Source organism: Molothrus aeneus, chromosome 4 (genome assembly GCF_037042795.1).
Source record: "Molothrus aeneus isolate 106 chromosome 4, BPBGC_Maene_1.0, whole genome shotgun sequence".
Taxonomy (NCBI): domain Eukaryota; kingdom Metazoa; phylum Chordata; class Aves; order Passeriformes; family Icteridae; genus Molothrus; species Molothrus aeneus.
In genome coordinates, this window is record NC_089649.1 from 53,487,273 (window position 1) to 53,507,944 (window position 20,672).

Here is a 20,672-nt window from a genome sequence, read left to right on the forward strand (position 1 = left end):
AGTATACAATTGATTTAGAACCTATTCATGGAAGTTTCAAATTTAAAAGACAAAAAATATCACTTTGAATTCTAATTTTAAGAATTTAAGGTGCAAAATAAAAACTTAATTTTATAGTTCCTTTGTAGGGTAGCCCAAGTGAGAAGGTATTTTTATGAATTTGACAAATAGTCCACAATGGATCCAGAAAATCCAGACAGACATCTTCAGAAAACCTTGCAAAACTTTCCATCTTGCTATTCCAGTGAGTGGTTCTTCAGTTCTAGGAAGGATTTCAATAAAGCTATTGATTTTATTGTGGAAAATGATAAAATATATAGTAGTGTTCATTAAACACTATAGTAGGTATCAATAAAAAATTTCAAACTGGGTAGAAAGACTGATAGGGAACTAGATAATAAAAAAAGATGTATTTATCTATAAGCTGATTGTAATAGTTCAGACCAATCCCACACTTCCATGTGGGTAAAATAAAACTGTGGTTAATGTTCTATAAAACAACTGAAATTCTACAGTGCTGCTTACAGCATTCTTGGCTTAAAGTGATCTAGAACTACCTCTTTTCCAGTGCAGCAGTAGAGACAGAATACCTTTGATTTCTGTAAGTGCAATGGATATACATTTTGTCAGACTGGTACATCACAAGGACTCTTCATCCTCTGCTTCATTTTGGTTTTGACCAAATAAGCAGTCCTTTACACATCAGTTATGTGGACACCTCTGTAATTCTTGTGTGAGGAGAAGAGTTGGGTATCCCAAGGACATGAGGAAGATGTACAGAAAACTTCTTACAGACTAGTCTACTTCCCTTCGACTTATTCAAGTTTTACTTTTCTGCCCAGATATTTTAACTAATACTAGAAAGTCAATTACCAGACAAAAAGGGTTTGGAACTCTGAAAAAGCTTAATGTATAAACTGATTTCAATTTTTTTCAGTAAAAATAGAAGAGGATATCAGGTCAAATTTTCTTCAACAATTTTCCCTTAAATAAGAGTAGTAAATCCAAGGAAACCATTCAGCAGTCCTAACAGGAATGCACTGACAGCATTTTAAGATTTTACATGCTAATAGCAGGAAAGATGAAACTTTCAGTGAGAGGCTCTACATTTTACTTCTAATAAACTCATTGAAGTTTAACAAAGCTGGAATCTTAGCTCCCTGTTGTATGTGACTCTCTTAGCTTTGCGCTTGAATATGGAAGGTGAAAGTCTCTTCGTTACCATAACAATAAAATTGACAGCTAAAATCAGAATTTTCACAGCTTAATGTCGTTGAGACTTTATGCAAACGTACACTTACTGTGACACACATCTCTTTTTTCTGCTGAGAAATGAGGATATCAGATCATTAGGTAGACTGTGATGCAGTAAAGTTTTGCTCTGCTGATGGAAAGCAGCAGAAACTGTGCACATAAATTCTTCTTCCAGTGGTTCAAAATTCAATTATACAAGCTGAAAATAGTCCCTACAGCCTGTCAGAGCTTCAGAAATCTGTCTCTTCCTCAGCCTTACTCTTTCACTCTTGACCATTAGGCAATTTCCCACTCTCTGCACACCCAAAAGAGATATTCCTCTCTATGCTCTTAAAATACTACATGAAATTAACACAGCCACAAGACACATATATGCTATTCACTCTGTAGTAGTAATGTTTTCTAGCTCTGACCTGAGGAAAGTGCAAGAACAAAAGATATAAATATTGTGGTCCCAAAGATCTATTGATGTTGGAATTCTCAGCAAAACACAATTCCTCTCCTCATCCCTTTCTCACTCATTTGTGTATTCATTTACATTTTCTCCTATATTGGTCCTAGGGCTCTGGCTCAGACTGACAGAGCTCAGCTTCAGATGGCAATTTCACTTTTAAAAAGGTTATGCCAGTATAACTGAGCAAAATACAGACTCAAAACTCGTATCATGCTTAGGTGACAAATAAATGCCAAACCTAAGAGAAGTCAAGAGCATAGTTAGTGAGCATAGTCCTATGTGGCTGATGCCACATTACTCTTCACAAAGGAATTCACAAATGAGTGAGGAAATCCCAGGTGCATATCCAAATATGAACATGCGAAGTACTTCTCTCCTATAGATTTCAGAAGGCAAACAATACTGACTAGTCCATAACAGCTGTGCATAGTTCTCTCTCCAAAAATGGGTTAACTCTGCAAAGATCAGCATTAACTCCCACACAAATTTCTGCTGGAAATCTATCAGGTTGCTAGGATAGCATGCTGTGCATAAAGGCTGCTCCCTGGCTGTGTACCCTCCCCGCAGGCACATGAAGCCCTAATTATGAGGTATACATACAGAAGAGTTTCTGTGGGCTAAGGAGAAGCATCAACAAATACACTGCTTCCTTTGCTCCATGAGTTACAGGCCCTTTGAAGCCTTTTCCTGTTCCTTGGTTTGTGCTTGCATCATCATATAGGAGGCTGTTTCCTACTTCACTTTTATTATTCTGACCAAAAATAACACCTAATCATTTACTGTTACTCATTAATTTAATTTTAAAATCTAAAGTAAACAAATCCTGAACAGCAAGCAATAAACTAAAAACTGAAAGGGGATGATACTGGGCTCTGACAGCAGGACTGCCCTTGTCCCATTTCATTACCAGTTAATGTGACTTTTTTCCTTTGCAAAGTCATTTAAATACTATATGAGAAAAATACTTTTTTTTAGTCACATTATACACCTTTATCAACTTATTTATTGGTGCATTTATTTCTTTATTTTGCCTCATCATGGGGATGTGGAGGATAGTTTCTTTCTTCAAGTTCTATTTCACTTTGTTCCTGTAGGTATTTAAAGACTTCTTTGCCTCCTACGACCAAAAAATTCCTATTTTTTTTTACTTTTTTCTATTTCTAATTTCTATAATTCCAGCACCAATTCATAAAGGATGATTTAAGCATCCTTAGAGGCCCACCAGTATGGCTGCAGTTAAATGCAAAGAAAGGGTGACTACTCCCAGCTGCCAGGAGCTTATATGCTATTTCCATCGCTTTCCCTGATGCTCCATAATGAAAGTCATGAGACTGAGATTCTTCTGCATTGCTACACTAGCACATAAATCTAATTGCCAAATACTTTGAGAACCAATATGTGTGAACATGGAGAATATTTTTAATTTCTTAAATAACCAACTTATCCGTGCATTTAGAACATAAAAGTTAAGAAACAGAATAGAACAATCTTGGTACTGAGAAAAAAAATATAGGTGAATTTCTTAAACATCAGAGAGGCACAAAGAAATTACCCTTTGATTTACAGTATAAATCCTTTCCAAATCCACACAGGTTAAAAATGCTAGTTGTCATATTTGTTTTATGTCTTAGCATCTTTGTTTTCTTTATGCTTAAGTTGCCCTCAACAATCCTCACGAGTATAGCTAAGTTGGAAGAGGAAGGTTAGAAAGATTTATAATATTGCCAGAGCTGTCATATGGGCAACAAACAGAGAATATTTCATCATAAGGGCTATGAAAGTATTCTGCTTACCATTTCTTTTAAAGTACATTTTTTCTTTTTTTTTCCCTAAAGAACAAATATCAGTGCTTTTGAAACAAAAAGCTAAATTATTCATAACAATTAGAACAGCTGCTTTACCTTTGTCTTGTGGGTAGAAATCACAGACAAACATAACAAACACTGGCAGAATTAAGTATGAAACATTTGCAGAATTTGCATCAATGAGTTTTAATTTTCTTATACCTAGTTCACGTAAATCAAGTCCTCCTTAGTTCTTTTCTGCTTTTTTCTTCTACTCATATGTAAGTGCACACTAAAGGGGCTTCATCCCCTTATCCCTCATACATCACATTTTGTATAATACATTTAGATTTATAGGCTGGAATTCATTCCCCAAAAAACATGAAAGACAGTAAGCAAACCTTTAAGTTACATTCTGCAAGTATATGTACTAGTCTGACAAACATAGAAATTATAATTAAAGTATTATTGATAATACTTGAATAATAGTATGATAATAAATACAATATTAATAACAGCAGATTTTAATTATGTACATTGATTGAACACTGCATGGCTCTCTTATTTTAACCAAATACATATTTCATGACAGTTATGACTTTTTTAGAATTTGGTTGGGTTTTGCCGTTCTTTCCTGAAGAGCTTCAGCAGACAATCTTCATCAAAACCAGCCCCAAGGGGGAGAAAAAAGCCACCAAAAACCTAAAGCAGCAGCTCTGAGATACAACCATACTAGATACCTAGTAGTTCTCTGGACCTTTAGAAATATCCTAGCCCTTTTGGGGAAGCAAAAACAGACAAAAGTTCTTAGATAGTTCTTACAAAATAGATTCAACTGCTTTATTGAGACAGGAACTCCTGAAAGACGAAAACTTCTCATGTTAAGAGGATGAAGCCCCTCTATGGATTAAGGACAAGAAGTAGTTCAGGATTAAAAATATGAACACATTAGTGATTGCCTGCCTTGGCAGTGAAGAGAATGGTGTTTCTAGCCTCAGACAAATAAGGACACTAAGTAATTGAAAAGAGACCATTAGGCAAGTCATAAATCTATAGAATATTTTATCTCCCCAAACATCTCCCTAAACAAATAATTTACTTAAAGCTTCTGTTTCTATATTAGGATAAATGTATTATACCAAAATGTAGCAATCTCTTATTCATTCTACTCAAGTTTTGGGCTTCTTCCCAGCACCTTAATTGGAAGTACAACAAAATTGTCCTCCTGCAATGTGTAGCATCAGCAGTGAAGAGCAGTCAAGGAATTCTAGCTTTGTGCTCACTTTCAGGGCATTTACTGTCTTAGATTTTTAATGTAACACATATTAAAATTTTGTTATATGAAAATGAATAAAATCTTTTGTGCTTAGTTTTTAAACCTCCATTGTGTTTTGATTGGTTTTGCACCAGAGAAGATGGTCTTTCCAGCTTCCCCTCTCAAACATGAAAGTGAATGGAATATTTATATGAAGGATCTAATTTATTTCAAATCAGGTAAGTTTCTTTCAGCAATCTCCATTTAAATGTTATTATTGGCTGAATGGCAGAGCTCAGAGAGTCATGATCAGTGAAATAGAATTCATCTGGAGACCCATAACCAGCATTGTTCTCCAGGGATCAGTACTGTGTCCAGCCTTATTCAGCTTGTTTATCAGCAACCTGGACTAAATAGAGTGTAGCCTAAGCAAGCTTGCTGATGATACAAAATGGGGGGGAGTAGCTGATACACCTGGAGACTGTGCTGCTCTTCAGCAGGAGCTTGAACGGCTGGAGGATTGGCTGGGGAGAAACTTACTGAAGTGCAACAAAAGCAAGCATAGGGTCCTGAACCTGGGGATGAATGATCCCAAGTGCCAGCACAGTTTAGGGGACATCTACTAAAGAGCAGGTCTGCAGAGAAGAACCCAAGAGTTTTGGTGGATGACAAGGTCACTGTGAGCTGGCAAGGCCATTGCAGCCAGGAGAGCCAATCCCGAGGTACATCAGGAAGAGTGTGGCCAGCAAGCCTAGGGATATTATCCTCCCTCTCTGTCCTACAGGCTGCATCTGAAGTGTTGGCCTCAATTCTGATCTCCACAGTCCAAGAAAGACAAATTGTTACTGGCGAGGGTCCAGCAGAGACCACAAGGGTGATGGGGGTCTGGAGTATCTCTCCTAAGAGGATAGACAGCAGGAACTGTGCCTGTTTAGTCTACAGAAGAGAAGACTGAGAGGGGACCTCATCAATAAATACAAATATTTTTAAGTTGTGTATCAAGAGGATGGTGCCAGACTCTTTTCAGTGGTGCCAGTGAAAGGACAAGAAGCAATGGTCATAAAATGAAACACAAGTTGTTCCATCTCAACAGAAGGAAGACCTGCTTTACACTGAGGGTGGCAGAGCACTGGAACAGGCTGCCCAGGGAGGTCATGCAATCTCCCTCTCTGGAGATATTCAAAACCCACCTGGATGAGTTACTGTGTAGCCTGCTCTAAGTGACCCTGTGATCTCCAGAGGTCACTCACAACCCTAACCATTCTGTGATTCTGCGATTCTGTAGCTGGAACCTAGTTACAAAAGACAAAAATATTCATTTTAGAGAACTCTGTGTTGAGCTTTGTTCATTATTTGTATTTTTCCACCTATCTGTGACATTACAGTGAGCAGTCCTGTTTCAAGATATCAGCTATCTCATCCTTCTCTTTATATTCCCTCCTTGCAGTGTTCTCTACATATATAAAACCAAAAATCTGAAACAGAAAAATCCAGACTGTCTCCAATAGGTGATCTTAGAGAATGAAGAAGAAATTCTAGAGGGACAAACACAGGCAGAAGTTAACTGCTGCTTTTTATATTTTCTTCCACATAAAACCAAACAGCAGCTAGTTTGCCCTGAGCATTTTGCTTTATACATTGTGTAGAATACATATTCTTGTCCATTTATATTCATCAGATCTGAATCTGGAAATTGCTATCATGCTGACAAAGAACCAGAGACAGAATCCAACTCCTGTGTTGCTCCTGTGTATGATAATATGATTTCCATGACTGGAAATTTACTTGGTGCCCTTGTACAATGTGAAGATAGTATCAATCTGCCTGAGTAAGATTAGCAACATCCAGTTTCCAACTCTGATATGAGGGGGAGTGAACTAAACAGCTAGAAAATTCCAGTGTCCACAAAGAAAAGACAATATATTCTTGTGTATAGTAGGAATTAATCAAATATTTTCAGTTGCTTCTCAAGTTTAGATACTAAACCATTAAAAACCTTAATCCATTACTCTTCACAAAGCCAACAAAAACTGAAGCAGAGCACACAGCTAGAATCAATTGAATTGCCTGCTTTCAGGAGGAGTTCTGAGATACCCATTGGAGCTCCAAAAAAGGCCTTTTTCACCATTTGGGGGACCTTATATAAGCTATTTTGCCAAAACATCATTCATATGACATTCCAAAAATTTTGCAAGTCAAATCAAAATGAACAGTCAATGCTTTATGTTTTCTGCCCCTTCTATTCAGCAAGAACAGCAAGTTCAGCAAATTCTGTCCTAAAAATTTTAAACATGGACCACTGCTAGACTTCAAAGTGGGGCTTTGGACCCCAACCATCCCATTATCAAAGTTGTATTAGAAAATGCTACAAAGAGGACACAGCTCTGAAAACCAAGTTGGAATATTGTAACTTCATCCAGAATGAAGAGTGCAGCTTTCCAATCACTAACACAGTTATGGGAAGCCAGAATAGTAGCACAGAACGAAGGATGTTTTCAGGAGCATATTTCACATTAATAAAAATCACTGGACATGGGTGATTTAAAAAAAAAAATCACTTTCCTAATGCCTTCTTACACTAACTCTTAAATGTGACAGAAACTCAACTTTTCCATCTCTGCCTCAGATTTTACATTAGTCTTTGTGTTCTTGGGGTTTGTCAGCACTCTCCTTATCAGCATTTTGACTGAAGTTTATGTTTTGCTCTAAAGGGCTTTACATGTGTATTTACTGCAGTGGTATATAAATGAATAGAACTTCAAAGTGAATGACTGAATATTAAATAAATCGAAAACATAGTTTCAAAACACTTTAAGTGGAAAAGTACTGCATTTACAAAAGTGCCAGATTTTTTTATTCAAGGTATTTACTTCCCTAATACTGATCGGAGACTCTGTGAAGGCAAGGCTATCACTAGCCCAACAAAGAAAGCTGGAACATTGCAAATTGGTTTGTTTTTCCTGCAAGATATTAGTGAGAGATAGGTTAAACTACATAGGACTACAACTTTCTTTTCCACAAAGTCAGGTAGTCAGAGATGACAGAACTGTACACCAGGGAACTTAAGCACAGGGAGATTCAATTTTCACCAAAAGCATTCCCAGGGAAGAATAATTCCCCATGGAGAAAGAGGAAAGAAAGGAAAAAACACAATCCCAAGAACTTTCCATTGTATGTAAAAAACGCACAAACTAAATCTAAAGAACTGAATGTTTAAGTGAGAATAATTTTTTACCGAGTGAATTACTACATTTTATTGTAATATTTAAAAGGATATTATAACATGCAATAAAATAATGATAAATATGGTGATAGAAAAAAAAAACAATTTAAGGGTTTATGGTTGCACCATCCAAAAAGTCCAACCAAGCAGGGATAAAGATAAAAGCTGGTTCAAAATTGTGTGACAAAGAATGCATTAGTCACAGGGAAAAAAAAAAGAGAAAACTTAGAAGAAAACAACGAAAGAGGTTTTAAAAAAGGGGTATCAAAATTCTAAATAAAAATTCTGATTCCAGTAAGGATTTTTGAAGATCATTTAATTCTTATGATTTATTAGTTCTTCAGCAGAACTACTGCACTGAGAGACTATGGGTTTTTATTAATAGAAAATGATTAATGCCACTGCAATCAGTAAAACAAGGACTTTCATCAGCTAGTGGTCTGGTGCTGATCAGATGATGAAATCAAGGAAAGTGAACTGGTAAACCAGCTGGAGAAAGCATTTCTAATATGATTTAAGATAACAACAACAGAAACCGAGGAGCTTTCTCATTTTTCTTTAGTTCACTTCTGTCTGTAACAGTGTGATTTCATTTACGCCTATAAAAAGTGTACATAAAATTCTTATCTAATACTTTAGACTAACCACCTCCTCTCAAAGGGATATATTACAGTACAATACAATTACAGTGGAAAGATAAGATCTTGGGATATTTTGTGTCCTACCCTGTATCTTTACAATGGGAAATAAACATGCACAAAAGAAATCCATATTTTTAATCCTTTCCATGCTATGAGTCAAAATGCAGGAAAGGGTACCACATCCCTCTGTTTGTGAATGAGTGAATGAGAATTTTAAAAGACTAAAGAAGCAGCAAAACACACACAGACTCTCCCTCATTAGATTTTTTGCACAATAGTGACTACAGAGATCTATGAATGCACAGTACTATGAATAATAAAACATCTGTGAATTACATAATGTCACTAAGTACATTCCAAATGGTATGCATATATTAACCCACAAACACAGGCTGGTACTTATTTAATACAAAATCAGCAAAAGAAAAAAATGGTGTTTCACAAAGGCCCTGGAAGTCCATTATGTTATCCAATTCTCACATATTACTCTAAGGAATGTGATGCTATTGTTACACCACAATAAACAATTGTCACAGCAACAGCTCTCAGTGACAGGTAGCAATATCTCTGGGAAATCAATCAACTTTAATAAAACAGTTTAAGGAAATGTAATTACTTCTTGTATTTTAAACTGTCTGGAGTCTACAAGATAAAAAAAATAATGTGAGGAATTTTTATACATATTAAGATTCTGGATTTTCACAGCATTTCATATTGCCATTGAAATGCAAAAGCAAACTTTGAGCCCATGACACCTTCAGAGAATCAGAAAAATGTTCCTTTGTATCACTGCAGACTTCACACAGCTTGATTGGAACCCTCTGGTTTAGAAGTGCCCCAACACCACCCTGGTGATAAATAATTTTAAGGTTTGCATGCTTCCTGTTAGCTTTAATACATGATATGCAGCTTTCTCACTGCTGAAGCAAGGCTTCTTTTTAAACAGCTGTAGTAGTCTCTTGACAGTGTAATACAGATATGGATCCATAATTACAAAGGGAAGTCAAAATTATGATTTCTCTGCTGTATATTCTTCTGAATGACTAGTTCAGAAACAGGAACATAGGACTATTGTTTTAAACACAAGTCTGAAACCCCAAGAGGGGGTTAATATTAGATTTTTTTTTAAAAAAATCCCCTTTTTCTCTCTCACTTTGAAATCACCTACAATTTCAATTAACAGAAACCCATCACTTAGTAAAAATACAAAATATTTTATTATTCTATAGTAGGTTGATACCCTTATTTGGAAGTCTTTTCTATGAAGTAGCATGCTGTTTATCCTCACCTACTCATATATAACATCAGACAATTTGACAGTTTACCACACTAAATCCTGATTCAAACCCTCCTGAAGTCACTGACTTGCATTTTCCTTTTACTGGCTTGAGTCAGAAGTCTTTTAAAAGTCAAATGCTGTTCATCCTTTCAGTCCAGTATGCAGCACTCCAAGCTCACCTCACAATTTCCTCCTCTGATATTCACCTCCATGGTAAGGTAGTGTAGGAATGGTTTATTCGGTATAAAAAACTTAGGATGAGGCCAGGGTTTATGAAATTAACAGATGGCCTCAGCCTAAGTGTATTTAAAGGAGATTTTATTTTTTAATGAAAATAATTTGAGATTGGGTATGTAACCAAAACTCAGGTATGTATTTGATCTTATCCCAGAAATAATTCAAGATAGATCATCCAGGTTACCATATGGACTGTATTCCATTCCTATTTCTATTAAAAGCAGATTACAGAGTGGCTAAAGCTACTTATGATTTTTCAAGCTTACCAGTATTAATTTGAATAAGATAATAAATGAGGGAAGAATGATTGGCAACCATTCCATCCACACAAAGTACAAATCTCTTCAGCAGAATTTCAGTGGATTGCAGAGCTAAGTATCAAAAGATCTAGTGATAATTTAATCTTCCATTTTTTTTTAAATAGGAGTATTTCTTCAGGTAACATTATTCACTCTACTTTTTCCTAAAAGTAGAGATTTGCCATATTTATATTCTGTCCTAAAATGAAGTTCTGCAAAGTATTATGAAAGTTTGGATATGTACTGAGGTATTAGATATGTGCGACATAAAGTCTGTTGGTGTGCAAAAAATCATGAAGTTCACACAGTGAGTTATGAATCCAGTTTTGTTCCATCCCTTGAAATCCATGTCTGGGGACAAGAATTCCAATTGCCATATCTTTCCTGGTTATGGCATGCAGGGAAGCAGCTAGTGCACCTGTACAGTCCCTGAGAGACAGATGAATAAGCCAGAGAGATGATACAGATGTCCAGAATCTTCCTACCTGACACCTGGCTGAATTCACACCGGTAATTGCAAGATGTGGATAACCATCTGCCCATCTGTCTGGCAGTTACTCTTAAGGGTCATACTGTTTCAAAGAGTTAATCACTGGAGTAAGTAATAGGAAAGATTTTTGAAAACTCAACACTATTTCCTACATGAACTATAATAGTCATTATAAGTCTCTCCTGGTGCAGTTCAACATGGCCAGAACACCACAAATCCAGCAGAGCTGATGCACTGTAAGAGAAATGTTTTAGTATACTTCCAATGAATTATGCAAAAAATGAAATGGTTATATTTTAAGGATAATTCTCTGCTTTTTTTTTTCTCACCATATTAATAGGAGAAAAAATTATTATTATGACAATGGCAAAGCTGAAATCATTATGCCAGGCCTCATGATTCTAATTTTTTAACTTCAACATATAAAAACACTGCACATGTGGAGGTGAAGTGTTTCCCTAAATTTTATGGTAGGGCATAAATCAGCAAATTCCCATTGACACTCATGTATTATGGATAGAATTTACTTAAGCAATTCTTACCATGTACTGTAATGTAAGCTGTCCTACATGTATTTAATACACCAGACAGTCAAGGCACAGAGATCTAAGGTGGCTTCTTTCATCCCAGGATAGTAGGTCAGTATCATAAATAAGTTCCCCAATTCCCACTTCCCAGTTCTATGTAGTAAACAGATAATTCATTTGAAATAAATAGAGCTCATGGTAAAATTGCAGCCTCTACTGAAGTAGGCAATAAGACAGAAATATGTCCTGTTGTATGCATGTATTATATATAAGCAGAAATCTAAAAAAAAATATCAAGGGGATTCTAGAAAGTTAATGGACTAAATGGCAGTTCAAAAATCTTCTGCCTTGTTTCAAGACTTGCTAATGTATCATCTTCTATCATTACTTACAGTAATGAATTCTGTAAAGCAGAGATTCTGACATTACTGTCTGACCTCCCATAGTTACAAATCCTATTTTTCTGAAAGCATTTTTTTCATTGACATGTATTAAAATAAGCCACAAACTCAACCAAAAGTACAAAAAAATTAATATAAAAAATCACCCTAAAGACGTGTATAAAAATAGTATGCATTTTTCAAAAGTTATCTATCCAAAATAACTTTTCAAGTGAAATCAAAATCTGTCTGGTTCTTCTCATTGACAGTTCTAATTTCAGTGAGAATGATTAAAAGCAAAGTGCAGAACACTGCAAAGAAGAGCTCCACAACACAGTACAAAATGAAATTGTGTCATATTTAAAATCTAATGCTATATTGGAAAATTAAATTTATTTTTTAAATGGGACATTAAAAATTTAAAAACAGTTTATTAGTACTGCCCCTATGTCTTTACCTTTTCACTATTTTAATATTAATGCCAGAAATCAACATCATCAATGTAGAAAAAAGAAAGGAAAACTGGAGGCTACATCTAGAGATTTTATTAGGTTTAGCTCCCTGCATTCATTCAAGTACTTTAGGAATGATCCAATGTCTGTACATGAGAAAGGCACAAGCTTTGCTCAAGAGCTATAGTCAGATTAATAGAAATATTTAAACTGATCTTCCCTGAAAGATCAAAAACCGAACTCAACAGGTAACCAGCAATTATCAACTCCTTATCTCTGCAAGATCCTCAGAATTCACATACTTTTAAGCATTTGAAAAAGAAACTGAGAATGACATGGTGTCACGACATGACATCAATTTTACAGCCACATGTAACTGTACAATTTTCAATCTTCTTTCACCATCTTCTTTGCACTATAAACTCTTTGTCACGCATAGGAAACACCTGACTAATTGCATCAGGAAGTCTACCCTTTTTATTCCACAACACTGCCTGTAGCTGCTTCTTTCAGGCTCCCTGGAGCTTTAATTCACAACTTTTTAATGCCATCCACAGGGAGTATTTCAAAATGAGGGATGGAAGCAGGATAAAGGCAACAAGAAAAACACTGAATCTTCCACAGCTTGTCTAGTTTTCTCTTTATAATGTAAGTTTCTCAGGACAAAGCTCATGTATCCTTGTGTCACTATCACACTGAGTATACAATCAATGGTTTCACAATACTATTGAATTAGTTACTTCCATGTCTTTTCTCCAATTTGTTGAAAAACTTTACCCACTAACCATGTCAATATATTCATATTTCACAGTCATGAAATACTTGTATAAAAACAGATGTGTTATCTATATTCAAAATCAATATAAAATGTAAATTTGATAATAAATTTTAATAATATTAGAATATTTAAGCATAAAAAATGTAACCTGCAAATTTTTTTTCTTAATTGCAGTATGGTTAAATCCAAAGCATTTTTGGACAAAAGTGCACTGAAACATATATATATATATATATAACTGTCCCATATACTTAGTGATGAAAATTAATATCTCTTTCAAACACTTTGGCCGGGAGGCAGTTTGTAGCTGTTTTGGAAAAAAAAAAAAAAATTTCTCTGAAAAATAGTTCTCCCATCTTCAGTGAAATGGAAGATATTGAAGGATTTCTACAACATCATACTACTCTTTGCAGACATTTCTATGGATCTCAATACTATACCTTGTAAGTAATCCACCAAAAAATGGATCAAAGTATTTTTTCTGACTGAGAATGAAATTACCCTTTTCAAAGGTGTAACCCCAAAGAAGTGGGTACTAGGGGCAGATCTAGGAAAAGAGACTGAATTTTCTGGTTTCTAGCCCTTCAACAGGTAGACTGATTTTCTGTCCCTCCATGAAAATGGTGTTGTTATTCAGTAAAGTCAAATATACAAACTGACTTCTATCATTAGATGTATGCTAAAACAAACCAAGTGTGTTGAGACATTTCTACTTAAAAGTGTTCCATGTTGACTGACATTAGATGCAGAAAGATTTTGAGCTTGAACACATAAAATTCCTCTGAGATTAAGTCTCTCTGTAGACTCTCAGAGAGAGTCACCAAAATAGGTTTCATCCTGAATATTAGAAAAAGACAACTTAGGCTGAATGAAAGAGTGCCCACATATACCTACTTCCTACTGATTGTAACACTGTGCAGATAGGTGAGAAGCCAAAGTTTACAATATTCATAATTCACCTGTTAAAATTATGCCTGTACAACTGGCTACATGCTAACTCCCTTCTTGGAGGTGAAAGCTGAGACTGGCTGGAGTTATCTTTACTCCCTGTGTGCTTCTACCATTCTCACAATACAGGGCTGGATAGCAGAGGAAAATGATCATTCTTCTGAGAGTAAAAAGGAAAAGCAGATGGACATTCATGATATCAAACTCTGCCCACACTTCTTATGAGGTTAATTAATTTATATACCACTCTTTTGCTTGTGTTTATTAGAATAAAATTGCTCTAGACAATAGTCAAATGATACCTTTTATCCAGAAACAATTGTCTGCCCAGAGTTTCACAGTTTAAAGAAAGGTTATTTTGTGTCAAAAGCCAATTGAAAATCCTGCTTTCCTGAATAAAAACTCTGCAAAACGTAACACAAACAGATAATTAAGCCTGATAAAATAGGCTATAAAGCATAATCAGGTTTATTAAACTCCTGTAGAACATTTTTCTCTGTCATATTTCCAATAGATAATATATAAATAAATATAGTATTTATAGAAGTAAATAATAAAAAATGTAATTATTTTAATTAGCTTGGTTGGCAGTTGCTATTCAAAATAGTGTTACTGGGCTAGAATAAGACTGTTTAAACGTGAAAACTAATCTGATTTGGAAGATAATTAATTTTAAACTGAATGTAGAAACATTAATGCCTTTCTTGAATTCCACCACTGAACAATATTGAGGGCTCTGTGGTAACTGCCAGGAGTCATAACAAACCTTTTCTTTTTTCTTCCTCATTAGCACCATAAATTCCTTAGAAAGGGCAACAAACTGGTTTCCTGTGATAGATGCCATTCCTTGGAACTGCAGATCAAAGGAAATGCTGAAATGGCAATCTACTGGGGTATGATGGAGAATAGAATTCAATTGTGGCTTCTTGATATTTCAGGAACACATTCCAACAAAAACAAAGAGCTTAATGCTAAACAGTGAAATTGTAGACATGTTCATGGTGAGAGAAAGGATTTAAAATATTTGTCATAATTGCCATCTCTTAATGTAGATTCTGGTAAATATTGAGAACAAAATAGAAGATGGAACAGCATTTCACATATTTATAGTTTTCCCTAAATGAAATGTCAAAAGTCAGATATAATGTCTGCAAGCACAATAGCTTAATTTTTCCCCAATGAAAAGGGAGATAATACTGAGTTTGTAAGAATGCATAATTAAGTATACATTGGAAATTTAAATATAGCTGGTGCATTTGAGAGTACAAAGCTATCTTTTACTAGCTCAGCAAAATTCAGTCTATTGAATGACTCTGAAAGAGTAAAATGAGTAACAGGTTAAAGCATGGATTGTCTAGTCTTTTTAAATGCTGAGTGGGTAAATCCAAGAATCTGTTCTTATGGGTCCATATGAAGCTTGTAGGAAGAGAGAGAGTTTTTTTATAAGCTTGAGAAATCTCAGGTGAAGGTTTTAAATTGTTTATGAGCCTTTGCAAAAACAATTTACTTGACTTGAATTGTGTTGTTAACCCTGAGACTGAAGTGTGATCTGGGTGGTGCAAGTTTACTCAATTTAATCCTTTAGTCTAGGTTTGACAGATAGCTTAGCATGCTGACTACTACCACAAAGACCATTTCTACTGCACCATTTGTATGTAAAATTGTGTTTGGCATCACTGAAAGTGCCTCTACAAATTGTGACAATATACATTCACCAGAAGTAGAACCATTTAGAAGAGAAAAAGAGATCCTCTTTTGCCATTTCATATAATATTCCTACTAATAATATATCTAACTAGCTGAAAAAATTGTATATCACAACTTGCCTGATAGTTTTCTACTGACATATCTTGTTCTTCAGTGTTCATGTATAAAACAATTGAAAATAAAGTGATACTGGAAAAAGAGTGGTCTTATACCAGAAAGCTCTGGGTATATTTGGCCTGGTCATATGAGTAAGACAATTCAGATTTGTCTTTAAAAGCTCTAAATTAACCACTTCCTAAAATATAGGAAAATGAGAGTCAGATGGATGTATTTTTTCTCTCATCCAAGCAGGACAACAGCAAACAGAAAGTAGAATGTCACTTGTCACAAATATCTTTCATTCTCTCATTCTGACATAAAAAAAGACACTAGCCATCAATGAAGCAGCCGTAGGAGGCAAAGAGGAAAGAAATAGTTCATAAAAGCTATATTACCCCTTGCAATTCAGAAGCTCCCAGTATCTTGCAAGTTGATATAACAGAAGAAAAAACTCTTCATTTGATCTCCCACTGTTTTGCTGCCCTTTCCTCAGTGGTGTTGTAGCAGGAGGCAATACAAAAGTGCTTTTATTCCATACAAATTGCTTGACTGCTAAACTCTCTGAAATCTGAAAATTAGAGTAGTTCCACAATTTTTTTTAAGGGGTTCTTTCTTCGCAATTGCTTCTGACCAGAAAATTAAATACAGAAAAATGAAATTGTAACAAACACAGAAGACACAATTTTGACTTCATTTCCAGTTGAAGAATAATTTTATTGAAATAAAATTGTTATATTTGAGATAAGAATCTGTTTAGAGGTACTTAACAATGCCTTGACATGTTCCACATTGAAATTTTTTTTCTAAGATAAGGTCTATATTCAGAAAAAGGCTGAAAATTTCACAAATATATTTGCATACGTAGTGTATTTATTTCTGTGAAATGTTACATCTTAAATATTTTGGTGGGTTTTTCCTTTTTTTCTCTCATCTTTAGGTAAGATTTGCAAATGCTCTGAAATGCTCTCACAACATATGGTCCACGGACTGAAGGTATTTCCTACACCATTTCTAAGCATCAATTGAGCTAAAGAAAAAGGATAGAAAATGCAAAAGAAGCAACCTGTGTGCTGATTTTTTTGACAAAGATGTTGGCACCAATCTTTATTGATATTCCTAAACAAGTGCTTTTCCTGATCTCTTTTGCATCTTTTTCCTTCTTATTCCTGTATGTCTTAATTTTAATTTTCTTTGTTTATTTTATTAATAATTTCTTTTATGCAGAATTACTGAAGTTCCAGACTAGCAATCAAGTTTAAATAAACAATGTCCATGTAGAAAACCTGAATCAATTCAAAAATTAAAGAATTGATTTTTTTATTTTAATTTTGCTCATTGATTTTGTTCAGAGAAACAAAATCAATGTGGTAGCAGCCTACTGACTTTGAAGTTTGATAATTTATCTCAGTACAATAAAGAGGTCAAAGCCTGTACTGTATCATAAATTCCTCCACTCAGAACTAATTACTCCAAATGGGAAAGAGTGGCAGACTATCAGTTTTGAAGGGATAAACACAAAGGATGAGCTAATTCAGACATAAACACATAACAATCAGGAGAGAAAAAGTATTTTTCAGTATTTTTGTTCATACAGTTGAAAAGCCATACTATGAAGGCAAGTCACAACACACAGTCTTGTTACGAATATCGTGTCATTTTCTCACACAGCTATATACCAGATTTACTCCACAAACTTCAATGGGCTGAAGTTATGCTTTATTCCTAAGAAAAAAACCTTGTTGGAAAATTATTATTCAAATATCTTTTTTAGTTGCTTCTTACGATGAAGGATATGACTAAATAAATTATTTAGGAGGAAGTATTCAGCCTTTCTCTAAATCATAAGCTGATATATAGAGTAATATCCAAATACATATATAAAATAAATATAAAAATTGGTGTATATATATACACACACACATATATAAAATTGGAATTGGCACTATAGTCTTTGTTTTTATGTGGTGCATATAGCTTAGAAGTGACTGCAGGTTTAGAGCTTTTCTGTGTACATGATTTTGATACTGGCATTTGTACAATCCTTGATACAATTACTCTAGTCTGGAGCACTCTAACTGAGTGAATTCAGTTGTCTTTAGCAACCAAACTCTATGTTCACCGTGTGAGTGGCTGTTGATTTCCCTGTTTGCTGATAGTCATTTAACATGTTTGGTTTCTTCTTTGTATCTACCTCAACTTCCTTTGAGAGCTATTTCTCTCAGCAAAATCTGAAGGACCATATGACACTTGACTTGAATCCTCTTCCACACTCTCCCTCACATCCCTGAGCAGGTCAAAGATTTTCAAATACTAAGACTCTTTTTAGATTTCCAGAATTTCAGTCCTGAGGTATATTTTTTCTTTGTTTATCTAGCATATTATCAGGGGTTTGTTTTTGGTTTTTTTTATCAAACCACAAATATTTCATTGATTCAAACACTGAAAATTCAACCTTCTTCACACTCATCTCCCAGTTACTAATTCAACAAATCATCTATTCAAATTTCAGTCTTTTCAAAGATAGAACAAAGAAGAAAAGGGTGAGTTCTTTCATCCTATTCATACTCTTGAATTAGATGGTATTCGATCTTCTTCCTCCACTTACCATCAGATCTGCTTACTAAACCTTTCTATGTACCATTTGTTTTCCTGTTTTGGATTCTTGCTTTTTTGCATTCTCCATTTAATGTCTCTTCAAATGCATCCAAAATGTAATCTGAATTTCTTGTTTCAAGCAGTTTTTATCATGCTTTACCATGTTTTGTTTTGTTTTGTTTTTCTAATAGCTTTGCTTTAAAGGTCCACTTAGTTCTGCAGTAACCCTGCCTCCTGGGAATCAGTCTTAACATAAGAGTAAAGAGAGTTCATGGATTTTGTGATCCAACATCCCTTAGAGTTGGAGTGTCAGTTCATAAATAATTCACTTACGAGCACATACATTCATTTTACATGATTCCTCAATATGGCCAGGGTGCTGCGTGGTCTGCACTGTATCCACCTACAAAAAATACAGAAATATATGTCTGCTTACTGGGATGTGAGTAGGGTTTGGCTGACTTAATCCTCTACCATGGATCTTACTAGTGAGCAAAAAATTTCTCTTTTCTTCCTTAGATCCAAACACATTCCATAGAATAACTATTTTGGCAGCAAAGACAGTTAGAACTGTCTGTTTCATACAGACGTGCCCAGAAGCAGGCTGTTTTTAAATTATAGACAAATTGGAGTGATTTATAAATTCTTCCCTTTCTTACTCAGAGTTACTGCAGACAGAGTAAAAAATAATATAACTGTCTCAGGTATCAGTGATGAGCATAACCATTCTCCATTAAATGATGGGATTAATAGTGCAGTACAGAGTTGAAAGAAGCAAAAAATGAGAATTTTACAAGAAAACAAACAGGCAACTCCTCTTTTCCTTCATCTCTCTCACCCAACCACCAGATAAAATTGAGTGAGCAAGCCAGATTTGAAGGGCAACATACAGTGTACAATAACAGTTCTATGAACATCTACATTCTTCAAAATGCCAGATATCAACTATCTTACTCTGAGGTGGACATAAAAAAAATGGAGAATTGTGGAAGAACCTTCTTCCTTTGACTCACTTTGATCAATATGCTTGTGAAGAAAATGAGACACTAAATAGACATGCACATCTAGTGATAAACAGTGAAGGTTTCTGTCCAATATATTCTTCAGAAACAGGACTTAAAATATCACTAGGAATTGGATCATCCACAAAAAAAATATTAACCCATTTTTGGTAGTTACACAACACATTTTTTTGGCATTCACCAGTCTTTTCAGCTTTTCCAGTACTGTTAAATTATTAATAATTTATATTTATTTTACATCACTGACTACAGCATCCTTATTTTAATGAATCATTTCTTGTAAAATGTTACACACATGTAAATTTAAAACCAAGTTACACAAAAGTAGGATACCAATGTCAAGCATCTCTATAAAACATCTTTTCCTCTATGAACATTATCCATAAAAGACTCCTAAATGTCCTCAAATAATAATGTCTGCTCCTCAATCTAAATATGATCTTCTTACAGGAAGCCACCTGGGACAAGCAAGCAAAACATTCTCTTTTGGTTGTAGAAGGAATATATTTACACCTTAGAAAAATTCTTCAACATTACCAACCAAATTATATACAAATCTCTTTGTTCAATTTACACTGACTTAATTTGACAAAACAGCAAGAACACTAAATAGCCCAAAACATTCAATAAAAATAGAGGTAATGTATCTACCTACTTACCTACCTACCTACCTACCTACCTACCTACCTACCTACCTTTTTTTATAGATCTATCTGTATCTTTCATTTAAGTTCATTGAGTACCTCAAAATTACTAACTTAACAGCTGTTCAAATTTATATAAAAATTAAGTTTTGCTAACTTCAAGGAGAGTACATTCACTGGAATAGTAGACTTGTCCAGTATGCAATGAACAGGGGTCTATTAACATGTATTTTAAATACTTTTCTCCAAAATATAAACACAATGGTGAGTATCTGGTGCATTCATAAAATATTTCTGAGGTAAAAAATATTCATAGATGTAACTTATACTTTCTATAATTAGACCTTTCTTGTAGGAAAGATACTGATACTAGTTGTTTGGGTTTTTTTTTAATTAACAAATCAAATCATAAATCATGAGAGAAAATCTTAAATAAGCAAAACAAATTACCTGGCGCATATGAGACAAAATGTTGAATCTTTTTTATCACAAATGCAATATATTATATCATTAAACCTCAGGCAATCATGGAAGTCTCAGAGTGTGTGTGTCTATATTACCTGCAGTACACCTGATGCAGCAAGGATGACAGTGCAATTTGTTG

At 34.7% G+C, this 20,672-nt stretch overlaps 1 protein-coding gene across 6 annotated transcripts in view; it reads right to left on the bottom strand.

Moving 5' to 3' along the window:
* Nucleotides 1–20,672, bottom strand: part of PCDH7 (protocadherin 7) — a 264,997-nt gene that overhangs the window by 196,597 nt on the left and 47,728 nt on the right. For 3 of the 6 annotated variants that reach the window (XM_066548521.1, XM_066548518.1, XM_066548517.1), the window contains exon 2: nucleotides 18,746–18,805. The exons of the other annotated variants lie outside the window; for them this stretch is intronic. In XM_066548521.1, coding sequence (XP_066404618.1) covers nucleotides 18,746–18,805 — 60 coding nt within the window. The remainder of the gene's footprint in view (nucleotides 1–18,745; nucleotides 18,806–20,672) is intronic. 6 annotated transcript variants of the gene reach the window in all.